Source organism: Fukomys damarensis, unplaced genomic scaffold, assembly GCF_012274545.1.
Source record: "Fukomys damarensis isolate Sample0158 unplaced genomic scaffold, DMR_v1.0_HiC HiC_scaffold_21, whole genome shotgun sequence".
NCBI lineage: Eukaryota > Metazoa > Chordata > Mammalia > Rodentia > Bathyergidae > Fukomys > Fukomys damarensis.
The window spans coordinates 41,375,267-41,400,487 of NW_022900933.1; the positions used below are offsets into that span (position 1 = coordinate 41,375,267).

At 59.5% G+C, this 25,221-nt stretch overlaps 1 protein-coding gene across 3 annotated transcripts; it reads left to right on the forward strand.

Moving 5' to 3' along the window:
• The first annotated feature begins 2,277 nt into the window (after positions 1 to 2,277).
• Cep170b (centrosomal protein 170B) lies at positions 2,278 to 25,221 on the forward strand. 3 transcript variants are annotated; one of them, XM_010607340.3, is made up of 18 exons: positions 2,278 to 2,409; positions 8,284 to 8,373; positions 9,161 to 9,239; positions 9,603 to 9,661; positions 10,778 to 10,916; positions 12,341 to 12,445; positions 12,589 to 13,074; positions 13,295 to 13,998; positions 14,281 to 14,454; positions 14,675 to 14,765; positions 14,926 to 16,644; positions 17,916 to 18,054; positions 20,005 to 20,164; positions 20,447 to 20,590; positions 20,725 to 20,813; positions 21,123 to 21,216; positions 21,311 to 21,362; positions 21,458 to 25,219. In XM_010607340.3, the coding sequence occupies exons 1-18, from the start codon at positions 2,305 to 2,307 to the stop codon at positions 21,676 to 21,678; spliced, it is 4,650 nt and encodes a 1,549-aa protein (XP_010605642.1). In that variant the 5' UTR covers positions 2,278 to 2,304; the 3' UTR covers positions 21,679 to 25,219. The 3 variants fall into 3 exon arrangements, with proteins under 3 accessions (XP_010605642.1, XP_010605641.1, XP_010605643.1); XM_010607339.3 differs by having other exon boundaries at positions 17,811 to 18,054; positions 21,458 to 25,217; XM_010607341.3 differs by lacking the exon at positions 20,447 to 20,590 and having other exon boundaries at positions 17,811 to 18,054; positions 21,458 to 25,221.

Genomic DNA, 25,221 nt, shown 5'->3' on the forward strand with positions numbered 1-25,221 from the left:
CCTAGTCTCCTCATTCCCTGCGCCGCCGCGGCCGGGCCTCCTCTCGCCGCCACTGGCCTCGTTCCGCCGCTCCTGCTCGCCGCCCTGCCCTCCCATCCCCAACACCTCCCTCTTCACCTCCGGGCGGTGGTCCTGCCGCCCGGCATCAGAGGGGACCGGTTTGGAGTGTTTGTTATACCCCATCCTAGCAACGGCCGGGCCAGCCCGGCCCACACTGGCGCAGGCTGTGGAGAGCGTGGTCCTTCCCCTGGGCCTGGTGCGGTGGCCTGGCCATGCACAGCCGCCAGGCTTTCCTCTGCTGTGAAACGGGTCTGCGGCCTCGTCCGGGGTCGTCCCCTGCCTGCTGGCTGGGTGATGGCAGATTGGAGAGCAGACCCCTGCCCAGCAGGGTTAGGTGTTCCCAGGAGGTGGGGCTCTGTTGGCCTTGGGGTCTCTGGGCTGTGAGTGCTGCAGGACACCTCTGCTCCCCTCTGGAGGCTGGGGACAGCATAAGGGCCGGGCCTATGGTGAGGGTTCCAGCTTGGATGGACCTCCTTCTGGTGTGGGTTTTCCTACATCTTTCCACCTTTTTGTCCCAGCTACACTGTGCCAGGTATGTAGGGCACCTGTATACTCAGTCACGTGGTATCACAGGTAGGCGGAGCCTGGTGTTGGTCTGCCCTCTGCCCACTGCAGGGGAACTGAGACCTGGGTGGAGAGCTCTCAGCTGAGGCCTGAGCATGGACGTTACAGGACAGGACCTGCCCCCAAGGGCAGAGTGAGGTCACCCCGTGTGTAGGACCCTGTGTGACTGTCTCCAGCTCAGCGATGCCCCTCCCATCCAGCTTTGCCCTGGACCTAGAGTCCTTCCCGACCCTCTGACCCACATATCCAAGTCCAGGCTATCACATGCCGTGCCCCTACCCTCCCTCTTGTTCTGCCCACCTGGCCTTGGCCACTCTTACCTCTGTCCTGGGTCATTGCCCTCACTTCTTACCTGCCCATTCCAGCTGTCCTCTGTGCTATGAATGGGACCCTGCTGCAGAGACCCAGGAGCCCCAGGCCATCTCATGGGCTTGGGACCTGTGTGCCAGCATAGTCCCTGTCCAAACCTCATGCTCAGGCTAGCATCTTCCTGGTTTCAGAACAAGCCCTGGACTCTCCCTTAGCACCGGGTCTCACAGTGGCTCCAAAGGCCTCTTTTTTGCTACAGGGCACTCAAGGGCATGTGAGACTGGGTCCCACTGCTGTGCCTGCACTGCTGTCTGGTTCCTGTAGCTGGAGTGCCGCCCCTGAGACCTACCTCTCTCGAGCTCGCCACCACACTCCTCAGCCCCTCCCAGCACAACCCGCCTGGCTCATGGACTGAGGAATCCCTCTGGTGCAGGGCCTCAGTGTCCTAGTCACAGCCACCTCAGCTCAGGCTATGCCAGCACATAGTGTGCAGGATGTATGTTACAGTGTATGTCTGCCTGTGCAAGTGCCCTGGGTGTGCAAGCTGCCTGTGTCTGCACACAGCTGCATAGAGGGCTTCCAGCTGCCAGGGCCTGGTCTCAGGGTGACTTTGGTCCTGGCTGCCACTTAGGCCCATAGTGGCCCTCTTGCTGCCATGGTGCTCCCTGCCTATCCTACCACACTAGCCCACCAGACCTCTTTGCCAATGCTCCGCTTTTGGGCACTGCATGGGCTGCCTGATATCTGAACTGCTGATGTCTCACACATGGTCACCAATGGATGTCCAGCCTCCTCCGAGTGATGGGCACAGTGATGTCTCAGAGCCTTCTCTCCACCTATGTCCCTGCAGCCCTTCACCCCAGCACCCTTGTCTTGGTTCAGTCCAAGTGTCCTGCTGGGGAAGTGGGCCTTCTGAGTCAGAGTTTGTGTCCTGGGGACCCGATGGGCCATGCTGTAGCTGCTCCTGGTGGGCCACATGGACACATGGGTCTGGACACAGGCAGCATTGCCAGTGTCCCATGCAACTTGACCCTGGCACCTAAAGAGAGAAGGGACGAAGTGTAGTGGGGCCTAGAAGACAAGAATGGGGTGGGGAGGCCACAGGGGGCATGATGGGACAGGCAGGCCATGCCCAGGCCTGGCACTGGGACCTGGGCTATGCTTAGGGAAGGGCAGGCAGCCTGGGGTACAGACACAGGTACCCTGTAGCCCTGAGCACCCTAGAGCCAGCATTTCCAGAAAGGCCTGGCTGAGCCTCAGAGGGCAGCCCTCAGCTGGGCCTTGAGTGGTCTGTGTGTGATCCAGCTTGGGGAGCCCCACTCCTCTGATAATCACCTCTTCCAGGGCCAGACGGGTCTCACCAGCACCAAGATGAGTGTCACCTCCTGGTTCCTAGTGAGTAGCAGTGGCACCCGCCATCGGCTCCCGCGTGAGCTCATCTTCGTGGGGCGCGATGAGTGTGAGCTTATGCTGCAGGTGAGCAACTACTGGAGCTGGGAGAAAGGTTGGGGCCCCTAACTGCTGCAGGACCCCAGGCCCAGGCAGCTCCACCCAGGCCCTGGGCCCATGGGTGGGCTCCAGGGTCCCTGTGCCATGTGTACAGGTGTGTCTGTGCTCAGGGCAGGCTGTGGGCTCAGACCTTGGCTCCCCTGTGCAGCCCCAGCTGTCCCTGCAGACCCCAGGGTATAGCAGTTCCCTGGAGGCAGCTTTGCCCAGGCTGGGGTGGGTGCTGCCACAGTACACTTATAGGGCAGCAAGTCCTAGCCCACCTCTGCCCAGGGCACCTCTGTTGTATTGATATTCTGACTGCCTCTTTATGGTCCTAGTGTTTGTGGCCCCTTAAAATCATGTAAGTAGTTGAATTTAATCCCCAGGGGGCAGTGTGAAAGGTGACGCCTTTGCTGGCCATTAGGGGATGAGGGTCCTCATGAATGGAATCTGTGCCCTGGGAACAAGGATTGAGGCAGCTTGTCTGTCCCTTCCATGGTCCCTTCCGCTGCTAAAGGCTCCATCTGAAAACAGAGACAGTCTCTGCCTTGGGCACCTTGGTGTCGCCTTCCAGCCTGGCACTGTGATCTACATTTTCCATTGCTTGCACATCCCCTAATCAAAGGGATTTTGTCATAGCAGTTGATGGACAAAGCCCCCACGTCCTGGCTTCTCCCCAAAAGTCCTGCAGTGTGCAGGGATCCAAATCCAGCTGCTCTGCCCATTGCTGGGGGGCTCAGACTCTCAGGTTCCTTTGACTCAGAGATCCTGGGGAGCACAGAGACAAGTCAGTGGCCTATGTGAGAGTCACAGATGTGCTCTGTGAAGGGCTCCAAAAGCCTTGTGGTTCCCACAGCTGCCTTGCCCCCATAGTGTAAGGATGGCATAGACGATGTGCCAGAGCTGGCAAGGCATGCATGGCCATGCTTATTTAGGGATTCTGAGTGTTGATTTCCTGTGATTTTTAGAGGACATAGGTGGTCTCATGATGATTTGTAATTATTTAAAAACAAAGATGGTAAGCACAGGCTGCAACCCCAGCCTTGTAGAGGGGCTGTGGCCAGGCCTGCCAGGTTGTTCCCAGGGCATGGCATGACATACATGGTTTTGATGATGGCCATGCTGTACTCCTAGGATGACCAGGAAGGCCTCTTGGAGGAGGTAGCACTTTGGGGTCTGTCTTAGTTACTTTTCTTGTTGCTGAGACAAATACCTTACACCCACAAGTTAAAGGAGGAAAAGTTTATTTAGCTCACAATTTATAGAGGTTTCATTTGATAGTTGGCTGGCTTTAAGACAGGGCAGCATGGAAGAGGTGTCACAGAGGAGAAACAGTCCATAGCAGGTCAGGCAGGAGAGAGCGAGCAGCAAAGCAGCAACAAGCTGGCCTTCTTTTGTCCCTTTATATTCTACCCAGGCAACAAGTTTATTGATTGGTGCCACCCACACCAAGGGTGGGGCTCCTATTATCCACACTCTTGATTCCAGTATCACACCCTTAATCCATATTCATATACCCTAATCCAGCCACCTCGAAAACTCCCCACGTTTGGCCACATGAGGCTCTGAGGGGACATCTAGATACAAACAATAACAGGCCTTGGTGAGGAGCTGAGGTAAGCCTGAGGTGCTGGAGCTCCTCCCGTCCTGCATCCAGCTCTGTGCCTTGCTGCTTGCTGCTTTGCCTAGACATGAGGGAGAGGTCATCTGGGGATCCCAGTGCCACATGGGTCTGTAGCTTGATCCTAGTGTCTAGACTGGTTGGTTGTACAGCCCCCAGCAGGTTAGGAGCAGTGGCAGCTTCTAGGTCTCTGAGCCAGGAAGCTCCTGCCCTAGGTGCCCCTGTGCTGCTCCCAGGTGGTGGCGTGGCTGTGTAAAAGTTTTCTCCATCTTACACAGAGAAAATGAGACTGGGGAGCCCATGCATGGACAGAACACAGGAAGGCTATACTCATTCCCCCAGCACCCTGTCATCAGTCTACCCCCACCCTATGACCTCTCAGCCTGCTTCCCTATCTCCACTGTAGGCCACCTCTGCAGGGAAGTCCTCGCTGCCACTCCACACCCAGCCCCAGGTTCCTGCCCCTGGCCCTCCTCACCCCATCCTGGCTGGCTCTAGGCCTCCCAGGTACCCTCCCTTTGTGCCACCCTCTGAGCCCTCAGGACCTTTGCATGTGTTGCCCCCCCTCTTCCCATAGCCTCTTCCTGGGACCTCCACTCCAGGTTCCTCCAGCCTCTTGGCTTCTGTTCAGTAGGCAGATGAGATACACATTGTCCTGTGCCCATCCTGTCCCCAGCTTTGACCTTGGCTGCACAGCTGTCCCAAGCTTCTCAAAGGCAGCTGAGGCTCAGGATCACCCTGTCCCCTCCAGTGGTGTCCCTGCCCTGGCTTCACCCACCACACCATCCTGCCCCTCACCCCATACCTTGGCTTCTTGAGTACTGCTTCCCACCCCCAGCTCACAGAAGGCAGCCCCATCCTGTCCCTGTCCTCACCTCAGCTATCTTGGTCTCCATCTGCCTGTCCATCCTGGTTGCTCTCTCTCCCCACTACATCCCCAGCTGTTCTCTCTGCCCACATATCAGCACCTGGCCCACCTCAGCCTCCTCTGGGAGGTTGTCATCCGCATCTGTCCCCTCATCCCGAACCAGCTCTATACAACACATATTCCTGTGGTCTCCAACCCCTGCCCTCTCCTTCTGCCTACCTCCTCATCTGCATGGGGAAAAATGCAAAGAAGGCAGCATTGTGAGGGCTGGGGTTCAGGGCCACCAAACAGAGCTGTGGGAGGGGAGCAGGGCTAGCAGAAAAGGGCAGCTGTGGGAGGGCAGAGCCCTGGGGCAGGAAGGAGGCAGAGCAGCCTGAGGCCAGGCCTTGGGCCCTTAGGGCAGAGCTGTGGGGGCTTCCTTACTCACCTCACACAGCAGGCTTCCAGTTTGCTTGTGGTAATGTCCAATCCCAGGGCAGGCGTGACCCAAGCTCATGCCGGTGAGGACATGCTGTGTGATGTGGGCATGTGCATACAAGTGTGTGTGTGTGTCTGTGCACATGTGTGTGTGTCTGCACAGGCCTGTATGTGTGTACACATGAGCGTGCTGCCTCAGCCATACTTCCACTGTGGCCTGGGCCTTGTCCCCAGACACTCTTGCCGGGTTCCTGCTGGATCATCAGAGTGCTGGGAACTTTTCTGCTCCAGAAGCCTGCCTCACCCACTCTGTCCTGTGGCACATGTGACAGCTGGGATCCTGATCAGGAGTGGCTTCAGGGCCGTGCACACACAGCAGTCTGGCGGCCTGCTCCAGTGCCTGTGGCCTCCCTCATGGCAACACTGGGGATGAGCTGGCAGGAGGGAGTGCCAGGAGCCCTGGCATAGGGCCCTTTGAGGCTCATCACAGCAGGACAGGGCTCTCCCCCACAGAGGGCGTCAGACTTGAACATGGAAACACATTTTATTTTGTTTTGAAGGGGGTCCAAGTCTGCCTCCTCCCATCCCTGTGTTTGGAGCATCTGCCATTTTGGATCATCTGTGCCAGGGAGCTCCTTTCCATAGCCCCTCATGAGCCCTGGGTTAGGGACCTCCTTTTGGGTGGGCTGGCATTCAGCCATAAGCATGTGGGCTTGGCCAGGTAGGGCTCTGCTTCTGACCTGAGCTGTCTGGGCTGGGAGGGAGGTTGCTGGAAGGGGGCCCTGAGACCCCAGCACTCCTTTAATCCAGCAGGAACCTAGCAGGACTGTCTGGGGCAAAATCCTGATTGTCATGGATGGTTGGCCTCCGGGTGGACATGCGTTATAGCCAAGGTGTGTGTGGGCGAGCAGGGACTATTTGGTCAGGGCCTCAGAATCTAAGGCAGTGTGGAACATCTGCTAGAAGAGAAAGTAGGCACAAGAAGGGTGGTAGTCCTGGCAAAGGATGTTGTGTGGGCTGAGACTTAGGCCATTGAGAATGTGTTGCTTCCGGAGCCCCAGTGTGGTGTGGACAGAGTCTAATTGTGGCCTAGGAGGCGGAGGGAGGTCTGGAGAGGGCCTTGGCACTTTTGGGCAGTTCCTTCCCGGTCAGGGAGAACCCAGGAAGTATGAGCAGGAGTCTGATGACATCGCAATGATAGGGAGGCATGTCCAGGCTGGAAAGGTCACTTGGAAGACCCATCCATGTCTTAGTTACTTTTCTCTCCTTGCTGTGATAAAATACCCAACACCCAAAATTAAAGGGGAAAGGTTTGGTTAGCTTTTAGTCAAAAGAGGTTTCAGCCCATAATAGCCAGGCTCCGCGGCAGGGTGGCATCACAGAGAAGAAACAGCTCATGAAGGCAGAAGGTAGCAAAACAAGCAAGGGATGACCACAGCGCTTTCTATTCCTTACATCTTATCCAGACTACTTAGCGAAGGCAGGCAGCACTCACATCCTTCATCCTAGTGCTGTTGAGCCTTGCACTGCACCATGCATCAATCCCAGCCTCACACACTCTAGATCCAGCCACCTCTGATTGCTTCTTGGCCCTTTGGCTAATATCAAGTATAGATCCAACCACCTCTGGAAGAGTCCCACCTGTCACTGCATGAGGCTTTGGGGGGACATCTAGACACAGCCACAGCATCCTTTCAGGGTCATTCCTCAGCAGAGATGATGGACAAGCCACCCATCTCTGTCTGTCCACCTTCAGCCAGCAGCTGCTGGGACCTCCCGGACAACTTTAGTGACCCCTTTGCACACCCCTTAGGCCTTCACTGCTCCAGAAGGTCTGAGGCCTGAGTCCAGCCCTCAGCCCTCCAGGCTGGCTTTCTGGAGCAGATCCCTGGTGCCCCACAAAGCCTGTGTGCAGGGCGAGGTGGGACACTGCCTGTGTGCAGTCCCCAGCCCCATCCAGCACCCCTGGTCCTCTCAGCTTCCAGGCTGAACTCTGAGTCAGGTCTGCCCAGAGGGGCACTTGAGTGACCTGGAATGGGGGCCAGGCCCAAGCCCCCAGACTCCCCTGGGGGAAGCTCTGGCCACTGCAGAGCTGCCCAGCTTTGGCTCTGGCTATGCCTGTGGCTCTCAGGTGGAGGGGTTAGTGGCAGGTGCCAGGTGATAGGTGGCATGGGGTAGAGGCAGGCAGTGGAGATCTGTGCCGAGACCACGGCCTTGAGGACTGGGTGACATGAGCCAGGAGAATGTGACCCTGTTCCTGCCTCCATCTGGGTGGGAAGTGGGGTACTGAAGCTGGACAGCTGGGGTGAACATGTAAGGGAGCTGGAGTGACTGTCCTGGGGGGTCTTGAGTAGGCTGGTGGCCAGGGAAGGTGAGTCCCAGAGTGGAGGACCTGTGTGCATGCTGAGGTGTGTGTGTGTGTGCGCGTGTGTACGTGTGCGTGCGCGCATGCATACGCACTTGTACAGGCACAGGCAAATGAGGGCGTAGGACCATGGGAGCCAGGTGGCAGGAGCTCAGGAAGTCTGAGCATGCACACTTGCCCTTGACCCTGAGGCTGTGCACCCTGCCTGCTAGTCTCTGGGCCTGTGGGGAGCCAGAGCTCGCCACCCCCACCTGCCCTTGGGAAGGCACGGGCTGTATGGATGAACAGCGGGTTCCTGACCTCCCACGGCCCACCAGAGAGGACGCTGGAACACAGGAGGGAGGTCATGTAGGAGGTGCCAGGGTAGCCACGGAGGCAGAGGAAGTGGCCCTGGTGTCTTGCCAAGTCCCTGTGGCCTGCGCCGTGGCTGGGTGGCTTTAATGAACACATACTCTGTGTAGGTGGGGTAGGGTCAGTGGCCCAGGGGCTGGAGTTGGATGGCATGATGGCCTGTGGGGAGCATGGGTGCCTCTGTCTCCTGGACTTGCCTCCCCAGGATGGAGCGCCTGAGTGCCCTGTGTGTCTCTATAGTCCCGCAGCGTGGACAAACAGCATGCCGTCATCAACTACGACCAGGACCACGATGAGCACTGGGTGAAGGATTTGGGCAGTCTCAATGGAGTGAGTGTTGCAGTTCTGCCTGGCTTCCCCTCTAGCTATGGCTCTGCCCCTCAGCTCCTGTCCTGGCCCCGGCCCTGGGCCCCTGACCCACCAGAAACTGCTCTACAGGGAGGGGTGGGGGTTGAGGTGGCCCCCTGGAAAGGGCCCCCCTGGCCAGACTTGGCCTTTGAAGGTAGTCCTGGCCCCGTGGGAGTGTGGACTGCTCAGGCTTGGGAAATGGCCTTCCTGAGGTGGAAGGAACTGTGCAGGGTACCCTGACTGGGTATGAGGAGCTGCGTGGAAGAAGCTGTCTGTGCATCTCCCTGTATGTTGTACAGGTGTGCTGGGATGCTGTTTCAGTGAGAAGGCAAACCATCTGGTTCTGTTGGTTCATTGCCCTCACATTTCTGAGCTGGGGGTCCTCCAAAGTCTTGAGGACCCTGCCTTTGCTGTGTGAGCTTGCAGCAAGCCCAAGGCACTGCTCTCAAGGCCCCTCAGGGCACTCCCATCCAGGTTGACTCAGGCCCCTCCTCCCTCACCTGCCCATCAGCTGCAGCAGCCCTACTTGCCTGGGCTGCATGGCAGCCAGGCTCTCCTCTGCTGCCCACACTGCCTTCAGCAGGTCCCTGAGCTGCTCACTGGCCTTGAGTACAGGGCCAGCACTCAAGAAGTCTGTAGTGGCCACATAGAGCCAGGGCCCGCTTGTGGGACCCTGAGCTTGACTGGGTTGCAGAGAGGGTCTGCAGAGTTTGGGTGCTGTCCCGGACTGTCCCACCACTCAGCTGCATGGCCGCCTGTTCCTCTACAGACTTTTGTGAATGACCTGCGAATCCCAGACCAGAAATACATCACGCTGAAGCTCAACGATGTCATCCGCTTTGGCTACGATATCCTTTCCCATGGTGCTCAGGGCCAGTAGGCCTGGAACCCTGGAAGAGGTTGGGGATCTCAGGGTCACAGCTGGGGGGCCCTCAGGTTCAGGGGAGCCCACAGCTGGCCTCCACTTGGGGTTAGGGCACACCCTCTGCTATCCATCCACTGAGCAGATGGTTCACAGGGGGCTGGGGAAACTTGGGACCCCCTCACAGCTTGACCTTAAAGATACCAGATGCAACACCAGTCTGACAATGGGGGCATTGCTGACCCCCAAGGGCAGGAACCCCACCACCTGCATAGGACCTGAGCGGCTACCTGGGGGCACTGGGTACAGGTCTTCTGCTTTCCCTGTTCTGTGTTCTTAACAGTGCCACATTCCAACATGTATGTACTGGAGCGGGTGCAGCACCGTGTGCCTGAGGAGGCACTCAAGGTGGGTGCTGGGGGAGAAAGCGGCAGGCCCAAAAGAAGTACGTGTCCCTCCCTCAGGGCCTACCTGCTCCAGGCCCCACCCCGGGTCTCTACCTGCACCTGGAGGCTCTGCTCCCTTAGCAGCTACCCCTGGTCCCTGGAGCACCTTGCTCTGACTGCCAGTGCAGGAGTCAGGCAGCCTGTCCTGCCCTGCCAGTTGGCCCAGTCTGGTGGGTAGGGAGGTAGCCATTGCCCTCTAGGCTTGTGATGGGCAGATGGTGGGGCAGCAGAAGTGGGCCAACCATCCAGCATGCTGAGGGTGAAGGGCTTTCCCAGCTGCTACTAGGACTTGGCCCTGTGCCCAGGATGTAAGGTGTGGTTCATTGGGCTGAGGTGGGATCAGGAGGCCCCATGGGAGACAGAAGCCCCACTGAGGACAGAGTTACCACTGGGGCAAAGAGGGTGAGGAGCTAGGCCCCAGGACCTCTGGGTGTGCCCAGCCTCTTGGGGATGGGCGGCACCCTGAGGTGCAAAAGTGCCTTCCAGCAACATGCCCTTCAGTGTAGCCAGGGCCCCGGCCAGGCTGAGAGGTCCTGGGGGAGCCATGGTGGGTTCCTTGTGTGTGTGGGGTGTGGGCATAGGTGCATGGGACCCTGCTGAGACCTAGGAGTGTGTCTGGTGGGTGTTCTCGGTCCGTGTTCTAGTGAACGTGGGCAGCACAAGGTCACACGGCCAGGAAAACAGGACTGGTGTGAACATACTTTGTATACATGCACTCCGCACACGTGTACACGCAGACACACATCTATACATGCGCATGTGTAGGGATGGCATGCTCCCCCTCCCTAGCCCCTGGGGCCTGTTTCAGGTGGAGCCTGGTACTGGCAGTCACCCCCAACCACTTGTTCCATCTGCGCTCTCGCACACACACAGCAAGCCCCAGTACCATCCTGGGAGCCCTGGGGCCCAAGGACCCATGCTTGGATGTGGACCCAAGTGGCTGCTGGTGCAGGGCTCAGACTGCATAAGGCTCTATGTGTTTTCTGGTGCATGGAGAGACCTCCTGGCAGGTGAGAGGAGAGGCAAGTTCTGCCCTGGGCAGTGTCCCTGAGCTGTGCCTGTCCCTTCCTTGCTACAGCATGAGAAGTACACCAGCCAGCTGCAGGTGGGTGTCAAGAACCTGGCGCCTAGGAAGAGTGAGGCACCACCCGAACTCACAGCCTACTGTGAAACCTCACACCCCCGTCTGGAGAAGGGGGACCGGAGACCTGGAACAGGTAGGCTAGGCTGGGAAATGGATAGACATGCAAGGGAGGATGAGTCTCCTGCTGGCCCACATGTCCCCTCCACTATTATGCCCCTCCCTGTAGCTCACCCTACCCCTGTAACTCCATGCCCCCCAAATGTATCCCTCACCTCCTCACCCCAGCTTGCATTTTCCTGGGTCTGTGACACTCATGTGTGGACCCACACATACTTCCCAGCCTGTGTGCTCTCTCCTTGGCAGCCGCCTGCTGACCAGAGGCAGGTGGAGCAGGGGTGCTGAGCTGCCACAGTCAGGTGTCTGGCCTGCTCTAAAGGCACAGAGCTGGCTGGGTCGGGGGCTGGTGCAGTGAAACCTGGTTGATGCTAGGGTACAGTGGAGGATGTGATGAGGGGTAAGGGGCTGCCACCTCGGTCCAGGTGAGCCGGGGGGTTGGGGCTGGATAGGTGGGTCCAGGCTCCCCACTCCACCCTCACCAGGGAAGGCCAGCCCTTGGGCTGCTGGACCCTGGTTCCCAGAGTGGCAGAGCCTCCACCTTCTGGAACCTGACCTGGCCAGGAACTGGGAAGATTTCCAGGAAGTCACGTGAGCTGCCCAGAGCACTGTGTGGTGTCCGGGTCTTGAGCACACACAGCTGCTGGTGGTGACTTGGAGTGCCCTGCGGTTACAGCAGATGTACCAGCAGGGCACCAGTTCCTTGGCCCAGCAGCCGATGCAACGGGCAGGAGAGGGGGTACTGCGCACGCTGTGCTGCCCTGCCTTGGCAGCTGAGTGCAGCCCTGGATCAGGAAAAGTCCCCCTCACCACCCACAACATTCAGGAAAGTTGTCCACCTGGGAGCATGTGGTGCCCAGCCAGTGACCAGGCTCAGGACCTCTTGCTGCCTGCATGTGGGCACTTAGGAGCTGCAGGTCCTATGACTCAGGTAGCCACATGACTCTGGCAGGGATGTAAGAGCTGGGGGATCTCGGAGGGCTGATGTGGGCCATTGGACACTGCTCCTACCTAAAGCAGAGCTGGAAAACCTGGTCTCTCAGGTTTTCACTTCTGACCAGTATTCAAATACTAAAACAAATATACAAAAATGTCACATGGGCCACTCTGACCAAAGTGGCCCACAGCCCCCAGAACCACCCACCTGTGGCTTGGACCATTTCGAGAGCCCTGGAGGGAGGCTGGGTGGGCAGTGGGCTCCACCACTGTGTACCCCATTGGACCGCCACTGGGCTCCAGCACAGGGCCCATGGGCTTGCTGCCTGCCAGGGCTGTGTCCCCCAGGAACAAGCCTCCCTTCTGTGGGTACTGTAGAGGCCCAGGTGGGAGCAGGCAGGTGAGAGGTGGAAACAGGCTCAGCGCGGTTGGCAAGTGGCCAGCATCCATGGCAGCTGTGGGTCTGGGCTGGGAAGGGACTCCCGCCTGAGTTCTGCCTCCCCACAGAGTCTGTAGTGTACCGCACACCTTTGTACGGGCAGCCGTCCTGGTGGGGAGAGGACGACAGTGGCGCACCACCTGAGGACCGGCGCCAGGAGGACCCCTACCCAGGTGGGTCTTGGCACCCAGCCATGCAGCCCCTGAGCCCAGAGGTGCAAGTGAGGGGGATGGCTTAGGCCTGGAGGTACCTATACCAGGGGGGACCAAGAGGGAGGTGGGGTGGCCACCCTGAGGCTTGGTCTGGAACCCCCCAGAGCGTGCCAAGGAGTCAGCGCAGCGAGACAGCGAGCTGGACGGCCCACCAGCTGGCTGTCGTAGCCTTGTTGAGCCTCAGGGCTACTCCTTCCGCCGGGAGCCCAGCTACTTTGAGATCCCCACGAAAGAAGCCCCGCCACCACCATCACGGCCCCCAGAGGTGCCGGAGCATGAGGCGCCCACCAAGGATGAGGCGGCAGGTGGTGGGGCAGGGCCCGTGGTGCAGAGCCATGCCTCCTTCACCATCGAGTTTGATGACTGCAGCCCTGGCAAGGTGAAGATCAAGGACCACATCACCAAATTTGCCCTGCGCCAGCGGCGGCACCCTGGCAAGGAGGCCACGCCTGTGGAGATGGTCTCCGCGGAGACCAAGGTGGCCGACTGGCTAGTGCAGAATGATCCGAGCTTGCTGCGCCGGGCTGGCCCGGGCGATGACCACCACAGTGCCAAGAGTGACCTGCCTGTCTACACCCGTACCCTGAGAGGTCAGTACTTCCTGGCTCAGGGCCATCTGGGGTGGGCAGGTGGCTGCTAGTTGGGCCCCAGGCATCTGGTAAACTCTGCTTTCCAATTCATTGCCTAAGCTGCCTGTCCACAGGTCAGCGTGCAGCATCTGTCATGAGTTTTAGCTGCAGGTGCCATGTCCCCTTACCCACGTGAGGCCCCAGACCAATCGCAGTTTCCTGACAAATGAGGTCCCCCCAGGTCACAAGCATGAAGATGGCACACAGAGCGATTCAGAGGACCCCCTGGCCAAGGTGGCCTCAGTGGCCGGGGCCCCCATGGAGGCCAGCGGGGAGCAGGTGCGGCTGCAGAGGCAGATCAAGCGGGACCCCCAGGAGCTGCTGCACAACCAGCAGGCCTTTGTCATCCAGTTCTTTGATGAGGACACGCCCCGCAAGAAGCGCTCACAATCCTTCACGCACACCCCACCTGGTGACCCCAAAGCTGATAAGCGCCGGGTCCCGGGGCCCACTGATCGGGAGCGCCCAGGTGCCCCTGCACGGGGAGCAGCAGGCAGCAGCTCGGGGTCACAGAGGGCCAGCTCACTGAAGAGAGAGAAGACAGAGGAGCGGTTGAGTAGCACCTCGCCAGCCCCTCGGGCCCTCGCCCGACCCTTTGGCAGTGTGGGGCGCCGCTCCCGCCTGGCCCAGGACTTCATGGCCCAGTGCATGCGGGAGAGCTCCCCAGCCACCAGGCCCAGCCCTGAGAAGGTGCCCCTGGTGCCACCCACACCCCCGACATCCTGTGGGGCCAGCCCATCCCTACCACCACCTCTTTCCGAGCCCCAGCTGACCAAGGCGCGCAGACAGGATGAGGATGACAGCCTCAGTGATGCAGGCACCTATACCATCGAGACAGAGGCACAGGACAGGGAGGTGGAAGAGGCCCGCAAGATGATCGACCAGGTGCAGCTGGGGTCATGGGGTGGGAAGGAACTCAGCTGGTGGGCATGTTGGGGCCTAGGCCCTGGCATTCTGCACCCAGCTGGCTCCTGAGTCTAGTCCAGCTGGGAAGGTGGGTGCTGCTGACTCCACCATGCAGACCGGTGCTGCCCACTGGCCTTGCCTCTCACCTTGCTGGGGTGGCCTGTCCCCCCACCAGCTGGACAGCCAGGTTGTATGCCCACCATGTCAGAGTGGGCTGGCAGCCAGGCACCTCTGACCCTTGGTGCTGTCTCCTCCTGGTAGGTTTTTGGGGTACTTGAGTCCCCTGAACTCTCCAGAGTGTCCTCGGCTACCTTCCGCCCTGTGATTAGAGGGGAAAGGGATGAGTCCAGTGATGGAGGCGTGGCCCAGAGAATGGCCTTGCTGCAGGAGTTTGCCTCCCGGCCACTGGGTGTGGATCCCTCTGTGGAGCACCAGGTATGAGCCCATGTGGCCACTCCAAGAGGGGCAGTAGGAACAGAGCAGTGTCTAGCTGGGACTCCATGCTGGTGGCTCTAATGCGGACGGGCCAGATCTTTCCCTAAGGGTTACCTTACCTGACAAGCAAGCTGTGCAAGGTGTGAGTGACTGCCCAACCATCCCTGGCCTCCCTGCTGTCTTGTGCCACCCCTGCTATGGACACTGTGGTCTTCTGCAGGGTCTCATGGTTCCGGGCTGCCCTGGAGGTCAGAAGTGGGTGTCCCGCTGGGCCAGCCTTGCCGACAGCTATTCAGATCCCGGCTTGTCAGGTATATGACCAGGATTGCTGGAAGGGTTGGAGACAGGCCAGGCAGCCTCGGGCCACTGACCAGAGACATAGCTTGTACATTGCTATGCCTGGTGGAGGGGTGGGGCTGCATGCACGGATAGACCGTGGCCACTCTGACTGGCCACCCTTGTACTTTGCAGAAGATGGCCCAAGACACAGAGCCAGGGAGCCTGAGGGGCCCCTGCCTGTGCGCACCAGACGACTGCTTCCCCAGCTGCCCAGCGACAGGGCTGACAGCCCTTCAGGCCTAGAGGTCACCAGGAGGAGTGGGCCTGGGCCACCAGAGACAGGCATTGAGCAGGCCAGCCGCCTGGTTGGCCAGGAGGACCTGGACCCCGACAGCCTCAGTGATGCCAGTGGGTCAGATGGGGGCCGGGGCCCTGAGCTGGGCACAGAGCAGCAGGAAGTTAGGCACAGGAGCCCCCAGGAGGGACCAGCCTGGCCCAAGGGGCGGTGCTCACCAAGGGGCCCCAGGGAGCCTGCCCCTGTCTCTTTCTTCATTGGCAACGAGAAAGAGGGTGCTGCGAACGAGGGTGCTGGTCTCCGGAAACCCATGGCAGCTCCTGGGGAGGCAGAGGGCCCAGGACGAGTGGCCCAGACCAGCCCCCCAGCACGGGATGACCTCTGCATGAGTAGCAGTGAGCGAATGGTCATCCAGATACACCCGGGGCCCAACAGCTCCAGCCTTGTCCCACCCCGGGAGGCCCTGGGCTTTGTGCGGCAGGAGAGCTTCACCAAGGAGCCAGCGAGCAGCTCTTCGGCTCCCAACAAGCTTCCACACATCTCCAGCCATCCGCTCCTGCAGGACCTGACCACGGCCCAGGCTGCTCGCATGGATCTCCACGTGCAGGATACACACCTGATCCTGAAAGAGACTGAGACGGCCCTGGCAGCCCTGGAAGCCCGGCTGCTCTCCAAGACCACAGACAAAGAGGGTGAGGGGGGCAGTACCCCCAGGCCACCAGACGACTCCCTCTCTGGGGACTCAGATGTGGACACAGGCAGCACCGTCAGCCTGCTCAGTGGCAAGAATGGGCCCAGCCCGACGATCCCTCACCCTCCAGGGCCACAGAAGGAGAGGCTGCCATCTCCATCAGTGGCCCAGGACCTGGGGGGTGCCACCCTGGGCAGTGTGCGTGAGCGGCTCTCAGAGAAGCAGCATCGCCTGACCAGCCCCACTGACCAAGGCCGCGGAGAGCCAGTGCGGCACCTGGCTGCCCGGCGTGGCCGTGGGCCCCGAGGGTCCCTGGACTGGACTGAGGAACGAGGCTCCAACCTCACCCACCTACCCACAGACACAGTCACCCCCAACCATGAGACCCCAGAGGCCACTGGGGCAGGTCGACCAGGGGCTCGCCGGAAACCAGCGGCCCCCTCACCTTCCCTGGCTGCCCGAGAGGAGCAGAGCCGTGGTTCCACCAGTGTCCAGAAAGTACAGCAGGCGCTGACCCGCTCCAACAGCCTGTCTACCCCGAGACCTACACGGGCCTCCCGACTCAGGCGGGCCCGGCTTGGGGAAACCTCCGACACCGAGGTCACAGACAGTGACCGGGGAGCCCCAGCCAACCCTGAGCCAGTGGGCCGGCCAGCTGCTGAGCAGGCCAAGAAGCTGTCCCGCTTGGACATCCTGGCCATGCCCCGGAAGCGGGCTGGCTCCTTCACGGGGCCCAGCGACTCCGAGGCAGCCCCTGCCCGCACAGGCTTCTCGGGCCGCAGCGTCGAGCTGTACTGTGCCAACCGTAAGCCCACCATGGCCGATGCCCGCACTGCTGCCAGGAAGGCTGCCGCCACTGCTACTACCACAGGCTCTCGCCAGCCCTTCAGCCGGGCACGCCCGGGCAGTGCCAGATATTCCTCCAGTGAGTGTGGGACAGGTGGGAGGGCTGGCAGGTGGGTGGGCGGCCTGGGGCCAGGGCGGCCCCACGGGTCCAAGTGGCTTTCTGTAGGGTGGACACATTGCAGACTTGCACACGCATGTGTGGGGGCCAGATATGTCTGCAATACCATGTGGGCAGAAGACACTGAGCCTCCCAGGAGGCCAGGACTCCTACAACTTCCCCATGGGCTAAGGAGCCTGGACCTTGGGGCTGGCCCTGCCCCTCTGTACTTCAAGGTGGGTCCCCTGATCACCCCCGGGCCACCTGCCCTGGGGTCTGGAACTGCTCTCCCTGTCTCTGCCTTATGGAAGGCACAGGAATGCCTGTGCCCATCTGGTGGGGGCCTCTGACAGCCCCTGAGCCCACAGAGCCCCGCCCTGTTCCCCAAGGTTTGTGTGCACAGCACAGAGGGAGGGGCTAGTAGTCCTACAGCCTGCCCCATGTGCTACCAAGGGGGCCACGCGTGCCCTGCCTGAGTGGATTGGTTGAGGCCCAGGTGCTGTAGCTCTGCCCATGCCACCCGGCCTGCCTACCTCCAGCACCATCCACAGCCCTCCTTGCCTGCTGGGTCCCCTGGGCAGCTGGGGATTGAGTAGGGAGCCTTATGGCTGCGGGCTGAGGACCTCTGGCAGAATCCTCTGTCCCTTCCCCACCCACCCCACCCAGCATGCAGCCCCCTCCTTGTCCACTTCCTGTCTGCTGTTTGAAGCTGGTTTGGAGCTCAGACCAGCGCCCTGCCTGGGGACTTTCCCCGAGGAGGGGTCTGACAAAGGCCATGAGGGCCTGGCCATCCTTGCTCACCTGTGCCACCAGCTGAGCGGTAGCTGATCCTCCAGGGAGGTTCACCTCATCTTCAGGGTCTGCCTGGAGCCTTCACTGGCACCCCAGGGGTGGTCCCATCCCATCAGGCATAGACATACCCCAGGGACATTGCACTAGCCCCGCATGACTCCTGGGCTGGAGTGGCTTTGTGCTCCCTGAGTTCAGTGGCTGCTGGTGCTTCTGCTGAAAGGCTTTTGGTGTGGGACGCCAACCACAGTGTGGCCCATCCACAGCACAGTGCCCTCACCCAGAGGACCCTGGGATGCCATGGGGCTGAGTGCTGCTCTGTTCTGTTCTTGCTTCTGAAACCAATCCACTCCCCCAAGACACGCGTCGTCGGCAGCAGGGCTCGGATTACACGTCCACCTCCGAGGAGGAATACGGCTCCCACCACGGCTCCCCCAAACATGCACGCTCCCATACCTCAACAGCCACGCAGACCCCAAGGGCCGGCAGTGCAAGCCGGGTTCGTTCCCGGGCCCCTGGCCCCCGGGACACAGATGATGACGACGAGGAGCCTGACCCCTACGGGTTTATCGTGCAGACGGCTGAGATTGCAGAGATTGCCAGGTGAGTGGTGCCATTCTAGGTCAATCACAGAGGGCTCCCCTCAGCTGAGCACAAGCCAAGGACGGGGACTGAGCCAGGGGCTCCACTCATGGCTTTGAGTAGAATGGATGGATGGATGGATGGATGGATGAATGGAGAGTTGGGTCACTGGGTGGATGGTTTTGTTGATAGGTGGATAGCTGAATGGGTGGATGGGTGGACAAATGGATAGCTAGGTCACTGGGTAGATAGTTTGATGGGTAGGCAGTTGGCTAAGTAGATGGATGGATGGGAGGAAGGAAGAATAGATCACTAGGTAGATAGGTGGGTGATGGGTGGGTCACTGGGTAGATGGGTTGGTAGGTGGACAGCTACAATCATTGGATAGGTGGGTAGATGGATGGACAAGTGGATAGATGAATGGCTGAATAGATGGCTATGGGTCACTGGGTGGGTAGGTAGATAGATGGGTGGATACCTCATTGGGTAGATGGGTTGGTAGGTAGATGGCTGAGTGGATGGATGGATGGGGTGTGGGTAGGTGGATTGATGGAAGGATGGAATGATAGATCAGTGGGTCACTGGGTGGATGGTTTAGTTGGTGTGTGGATGGATGGAAGGAAGGAAGGAAGAGCAGGTAACTGGGTGGATGGGTGGGTGAATGGAGAACTGCCTGGGAAGCTGGGGGACATTGGTACAAGGAGAGCTCTCCCCAGGCTTTTGGTAGGAATGAACCTCATCCTATGGTAGCTCCATAGAGTCCACCTCTGTGCCACCTACTGAGGAGGGTGGTACAGGTTGCTGAGTAGCTTAGAGTGGCCCTTTACTGAGCTTGTGAACAGCAGGTATCCTGTAGAGGATGCTGAGCTTGTGAGTGCTGGAGACCCCCAGGAGGCTCCCAAGGACAGGTGGCCCTCAGGAGGTTCACCCAAATGGGGATGAGGACTCAGGCATCGTTGGCACAAAGATGGCCACTAAGGTTGTGGTGAGGTGAGGTCTTGGTGAGTACGAGATGGCAAGGAGCAGCTGTCTGGCACCCAAGGTGTGGTTGGGCAGTGCCATCTGTGCCCTACTAGTAGCTGAGGCCCCATGGCCAGATGAGAGGAGAAGGGGGGCTCCCCAAGCCTCAACAGGGTCAGGAAGGAGAAAGGAGGGCAGAGGACCATATCGGTTTTCTCCTCTTATCCAAAGTGGCTGAGCTTAGGCATACCAGCCCACCAGGAATGGGAGATAAGAGCAGAGGGGCCTAAGCATGGCAACACAAGGCAGGGTGGGGCCAGGCCTAGGGCAGGCATGTGTCAGTGTGGCATCACCAGAGCTGGAGGGAAGTTCTAAATTGGGTGGGCAGCACAAAAAGGCTGTCTGGGCAGAGCTCTCTGAGGCCAAGGGCCAGGGCTGCCTTTGTACATGGAGGGCTGGCTCAGCAGAGTCCTGGCACAGGGTCATGAGGTCAGAGCCCCAGCCTGCATGGACTCCTACTAGGCTGTGGGAGCACTAGATATACTGGTGGGGTTGGAGGAAGCCTAATAGGGTGGGCTCATCCCCCATTTGGATAGCCACAGGGACCGTGTTGCCCCTGCATGCTGTCTCAGGAGGCAGCTGGGCAGAGGACACAGGCTGTGGGCTCTAGCAGGACCTCCCTGAGGAGGGACCATGCCTGGTGGGAACTGAGGTGGATGGTCTGGGCCTCGCTGTTGCCCTTGTCCCCTGGGCATGCCTGTGGTCCTCATCCAGGGAAGCCACACCCACTGCAGTGTGGCCAGGGCTTATGCCCCAGAACTCCTTGGGTCTGCCTGGCCCATCCCTGCCTGGCTCTGACACTGAAGTCAGGAGCTCCAAGTTACATCTGCCCTGGTCTCAGCCCACCTCCTGCCTCAGTTTCCCTGCTTATAGAGGCGGGCACCTGTGACGTCCACGCCTGTGGCTGTCATGTCCACACCACCTACCTACCATCTTTTCTGCCGGCTGCAGGCTGAGCCAGACCCTGGTGAAGGACGTGGCCATCCTGGCCCGGGAGATAAACGATGTGGCCACAGACGGTGATTCGCTGGGCTCCCCAGGGCCCACGCGTAGCCCCTCCCTTGGGAATGTGCCCAGCACCCCCGCCTCGACCATCTCTGCCCACGAGGAGGTAAGCCTGGCCTACTGGGTGCACACAACCCACATGTGGTTGGCAGAGGGCATGGTCCCCATGGTCCCTCACCACCTAGCACACTCCAGCTCAGCCAGTAGCCAGTGTCTGTCTGTTTGGTCCTTGTGTAGCTCCCAGAGCTGGTGTCCTCAGGAGTTGTGTGCAGCCTTGTGCCAATCCCTATGTGGCTGCCTGCACCCCTGAGGGTGGTCAGAGGGGCATCCTCTCACCTGCCCACCTGCTGGGGCAGCAGAGCCAATGCCGCCTGCCCCACCCCTGCAGCTGGTGCAGCGCATCCCAGAGGCCAGCCTCAACTTCCAGAAGGTGCCACCTGGCACTCTGACCTCTCAGTACCTGGACCAGAACATGAATAGCAGCCACGAAGATGCCTTGGGCAACAAGACAAGGCCTCGGAACCGCGAGGAGGCATGGTGCCCTCTGCCCCATGCATGCTGCCTGGCCGTGGGCGGGGGGCACAGCTCAGCTTTTGTCCAGGGCGTGAGAGGGCACAGGGCTTCCTGGGGCCAGCCAGGGCCCTGCTAATGCCTGGACCCCTCCAGGTGATCTTCGACAACCTGATGCTGAACCCGGTGTCTCAGCTGTCCCATGCCATCAGGGAGAACACAGAGCACCTCGCCGAGAAGATGAAGTGAGTTGGCAGTGGCATCAGTGGACTTGCATGGCGAAGACCAGGCAGGGTCGCCCCACATAAGGGCTCACAGCCCTGTGGGCCTCACATGTGCCATGCTTGTGTGCGGCTCCTGTCAAGCAGGACCCAAGCTCAGGGCCCAGCCATTCCTACCCTCAGGGCCAGGGATAGAGGTGGGACTGTGGTGCCACCAGCTAGGTCTTGCTCTTGCTCTGGGCCGAGGGTGGGGTGGCAGGAGCTTTGCCATGACTGTGGGAGGCCTGGGTGGGAGGTGTGGGAGAGCTGGCTCTCATCCCTGTCCCCCGGCAGGATCCTCTTCCAAAACACAGGCCGCGCGTGGGAGGACCTGGAAGCCAGGATTAATGCAGAGAATGAGGTGCCCATCCTGAAGACGTCCAACAAGGTGAGGCCTCCCCACCCTACCCACCTGGGGCGTGGCCCCAGCAACCCACCCAGAGCCCAGGGTCCCACTCACCCCCCGCCTCTGGCCTGCCCAGGAGATCAGCTGCATCCTGAAGGAGCTGCGGCGCGTGCAGAAGCAGCTGGAAGGTGAGGAGGCCTGGCTGGGGCAGGCAGGGTGGCATGGGAGCTGAGTGGGGTCCCCTGGCTGGGCTTCCATCTGACCTGTCCTTCCCCACCCCCAGTCATCAACGCCATCGTGGATCCCAGTGTGAATCTGGACCTGCTCACAGGAAACCGGGCTCCCACAGGCCCCGCCACCCAGGGGCTGGGAAAGGGCCCCACTGTGTCTGCCCCAGCTGAGAGCCTGCTGCCCCTGAGGGGATTCCCACCAAGGGCCACCTGTGGGCCACCCAGCCTGGCAGAGCCTGCCTTCCTCCCCGATGCTGAGCACTTCCTGATCTAGACCCAGGCCAGGCCAGGCCTCCTGTGCCTGCCTGTCCACTGCTCGACCCGCCACTTGGCCAGAGTGTCTCCGAATCCCCCACATGTGCCATAGCCCCATGGGCAGGCACCTCCTGCTCTGCCAGCACCCCACCCTTCTTGCCCACCCCCACCGAGGCCCCCTGGCCCAACTCCTGGTGCGGCCACTGCCAAGGGCACATCCCCCACTCCTCTCCATGCTGTCATTTCATCATTAGCTTTCAAGGAAAGAGTAGTCTGTGCCATGGCAGTGCCCAGCCCTGCCCATGATGCTCCAGTGCCTGGGAGGGTGCCCTGCCTCACTGGAGGCTCTTGCTGACCGATCTCTCCCTGTATGCTGGCCCAAGGCCAGGCAGGGGAAGAAGGTGGGCTAGGGCTGTTCAGGGCCAAATGTGAGCTGGAGGCCTGTGCTGGGCCAGAGCTGCCTCAGAGTCTAACAGCCAGGTAGGCACATGGTTGTGGAAACACTGGGGCAGGAACCCCACAGCTCCAAGCTTTTGATGCCAACACAACTGCCAAACCCCTAGCTTGAGGGCTGCCAGTGGAGCCCTCCTGAGTGTGGGCATAGGTTGGGGGATGCCCAGGTGCCCCTCTGTGCTGCACCAGAGGTGTGGGGTGGTAGAGGCACCAGCAGCCCCTCTGAGGAGGGAGAGCTTGACCAAAGTGGCTGGAAACAGGTTTCTGGAAGATCTGATGCTGTGGTATGGACAGTGTGCCAGTGTCACCCCTGTTCTCCGGATGTTGTGGGCATTAAATGGGCATCTGCAACAGGTAGTGGCCTGATCCCTTGCAGGGGATGGTGGGACAGGGACAGGCCCCATGAGCAGTGACACTTTCTCAGGACTCTTTCTGCTGGGAACCAGCCCCTCTGCAACGCCGTCTTGGGCACTGTATCTGGAGCCCTAAGCCAAAGAGCTGTGGCCATGGTGGCTGGGGTGCCCACCTCCTCAGTCAGGCATTGGTGTGGGTGTCAGACCTGGACGGGCAGGGGCTGGAAGAGGGTCTGAGCAGTGGGACCCGGAGTCTGCAGTGGCGATGTGGCCTCCCTGTTTACAGTTTGCCAACATGGAGCCTGGCACGGGTGTCCTATGTGCCTGTGACTCGGCCCACCCCATGTTTACATGTGTGTGCAGGGGCTGGGTGGCAGATGCCACTGGGCCCCACCCCAAGAGCCTGCTGTCCCTTTGGAGGAGGTGCTAGTTGGGCTGCTGCCCACCTGCATGCCCTGTGCTGTTGCCCACAGCCTGGCCCCGGAAACAGTGGCTGCTCACCTTCGTCCACGCCTGCTCCTGGCCACCGCTGTACAATTTCTTTTATGCACATGTTGGTGTTCCTCCACACGTCACACTCCCGTTTCCCCCACTGGCCCTCGGCCTGGGGCTGGGATTGCCCCTGCCTGGCTTCTTGGCGGTTGTCTCTACATTGTTCTCAGGTGGTCTTGTGGATGTCTCAGAAAATGGTTATTTTATATGATTTGTCATGGAATTTGTTCTAATAAATCATTCTTGTATCACGTGGCAGCACACCAGGTCTGCCGCCTCACTCCATGGGTGGGGATCAGGCTCCACCTGGGCAGGGGTGGCTCTGCCAGACCAAGGGAGGCTGCAATCCAGAGAAGCGGCCACCAGGTGGCAGCCGGGGTGAAAAAGGAAAGCAGATGTTTGCTCGGGAGAGAAAAGGTGGTTATTTTACTACAGCCATTCAAGGACCCGGAGCCCAAGGAAGCTCTTTGAAGTATGCGAAGTGCATAAAAGTAGGCAGCAAGAGAGGCCTCAGGTGCAGTTCTGTGAGCCCTTGACAATCCCAGGTCTTTCCTTTGTGTCTTTAGAAGAGCCTTTCAAAGGGCGGTTGCTGTTTGCTTGGCACAGTGCAAGTCCTGCTGCCTACAGACTGAGTGCCCCAAGGACAGCCTGCCCCTTAGCCATCGCTCTCCTGCTCAAGTTCTGGGCTGGCTGGCTTGGGAGCCAGGAGCAGGGCATGGCAGACCTCTGGACACCAGTGGGGGGTGGCAAGGGGTAGTGCAGGTCTAGACTGAAGGATGCAACTGCTGCCTTGGCTGCCCACCGGGCCTGAGTCTTCCCTGATGAGCCTCATCCTGCCCAGGTTCCTGGCCCAACTACAGCTTCCCTGGCAGGAGAAGCAGGGAGCTGTGCTGTCTCTGCATGCCCAACCCCTCCAGGGCCAGGCAGGGCTGTATGTGTGTCCCCACCAGTGTGGAGGTACGTAGGTAGGCTGGCAGGCACACAGGCTCAAACTCTGGCCTATTATATCCCAGTGAAGGGAGGCTACATCCCAGGGAAACTTCACTCCCAGCAGTGGCCCTTGCAGAGTGCATGCAGCCTCTGCCCACCCTGGGGACATGTTGAGGCCAGGCTGAAAGAAGAGGCAGTTGAGCTGAGCACCCACCATGATGGAGGCCAGGTTAGCCCCAGCAGGCCTCACTGAGCTCTGTGGAGGTGGAGGGGAGACAGTGTGGCTGCCAGGCTGTGTGGGATTGGAAGGAAGGAGGATGCAGCTTGGTCTGTTCAGCAAGTGAAGGTGTGGCTCTAGAGAGAAGTGGTAGTTGGGCCTTGGGGAATGGACTGGGGTGTGGGAAAGGAAGTTGAGGGCAGAGGTTGGAGCCCACACAAGGGTGGTGCTGGGGGCAGAGGGGCAGCAGAGAGTGTAGGTGATGCAGTGAGCTCACACTAGGGTCTGAGGTTGTCACAGGGAGTAGGACTCAGCTTGGAGTTTGAAGGCAAGACCCCTATGGGGACAGAGATGGCAGTTCAGGGGCTCTGAGCCTGATGTGGGTTTCAGGCTGTTTGCAGAAATGAATAAAACATGCCAAGGCACAGAATATAAATCATCTCTGATTAGTTTTGTTGTTAGCAAATAAACCTGATCTCCAGAAAGAATTAGGCTCACATATTTTCCATGCAAAAGCCAATGGCTTTTTATAAACTTGTGCTTCATTGTGATATTTTGCTCATATCCCTGAGACCCCACCCCCTTCTCCCTGCTCCCTTAACTGCTCCTCTTGTCTAGCAGTCTTCCTTCTACTTTCAAGTAATGCTTTTTCTAGAGCCCATGTATTAGGAAGAGCACAATGCTGTCTTTCTGTATCTGGCTTTTTCGGTTTAATGTGACAGTCTCCAGTTCCATCCAGTGCCCTGCACATGCTATGACTTTGTTCTTCTTTATGGCTGAGTGATAACCCATGATGCATACAAACCACATTTTCTTCATCCACTCATCCATTAAAGACGTCTAGGCTGATTCCATTTGCCACAGAAAAAGTGAGAATGCAGATATCTCCATAGAAAGCTAATTCAGTTCTTCTGAGTGTCTGCTGAGGAGTGGTACAGCTGAATCATATTATAGTTCTACTTTTAGCTTTTTGAGGAATCTCCACCCTGATTTCTGTGTGGCTGTACTAACTTACATTCTCACCAGCAGTGTAGAAGCGTTCCTTTTTTTCCACATTCTCGCCAGCATTTATTGTCTTTTGAATTGTGGATGAGAGCCTTTCTGACTAGGGTGAGAT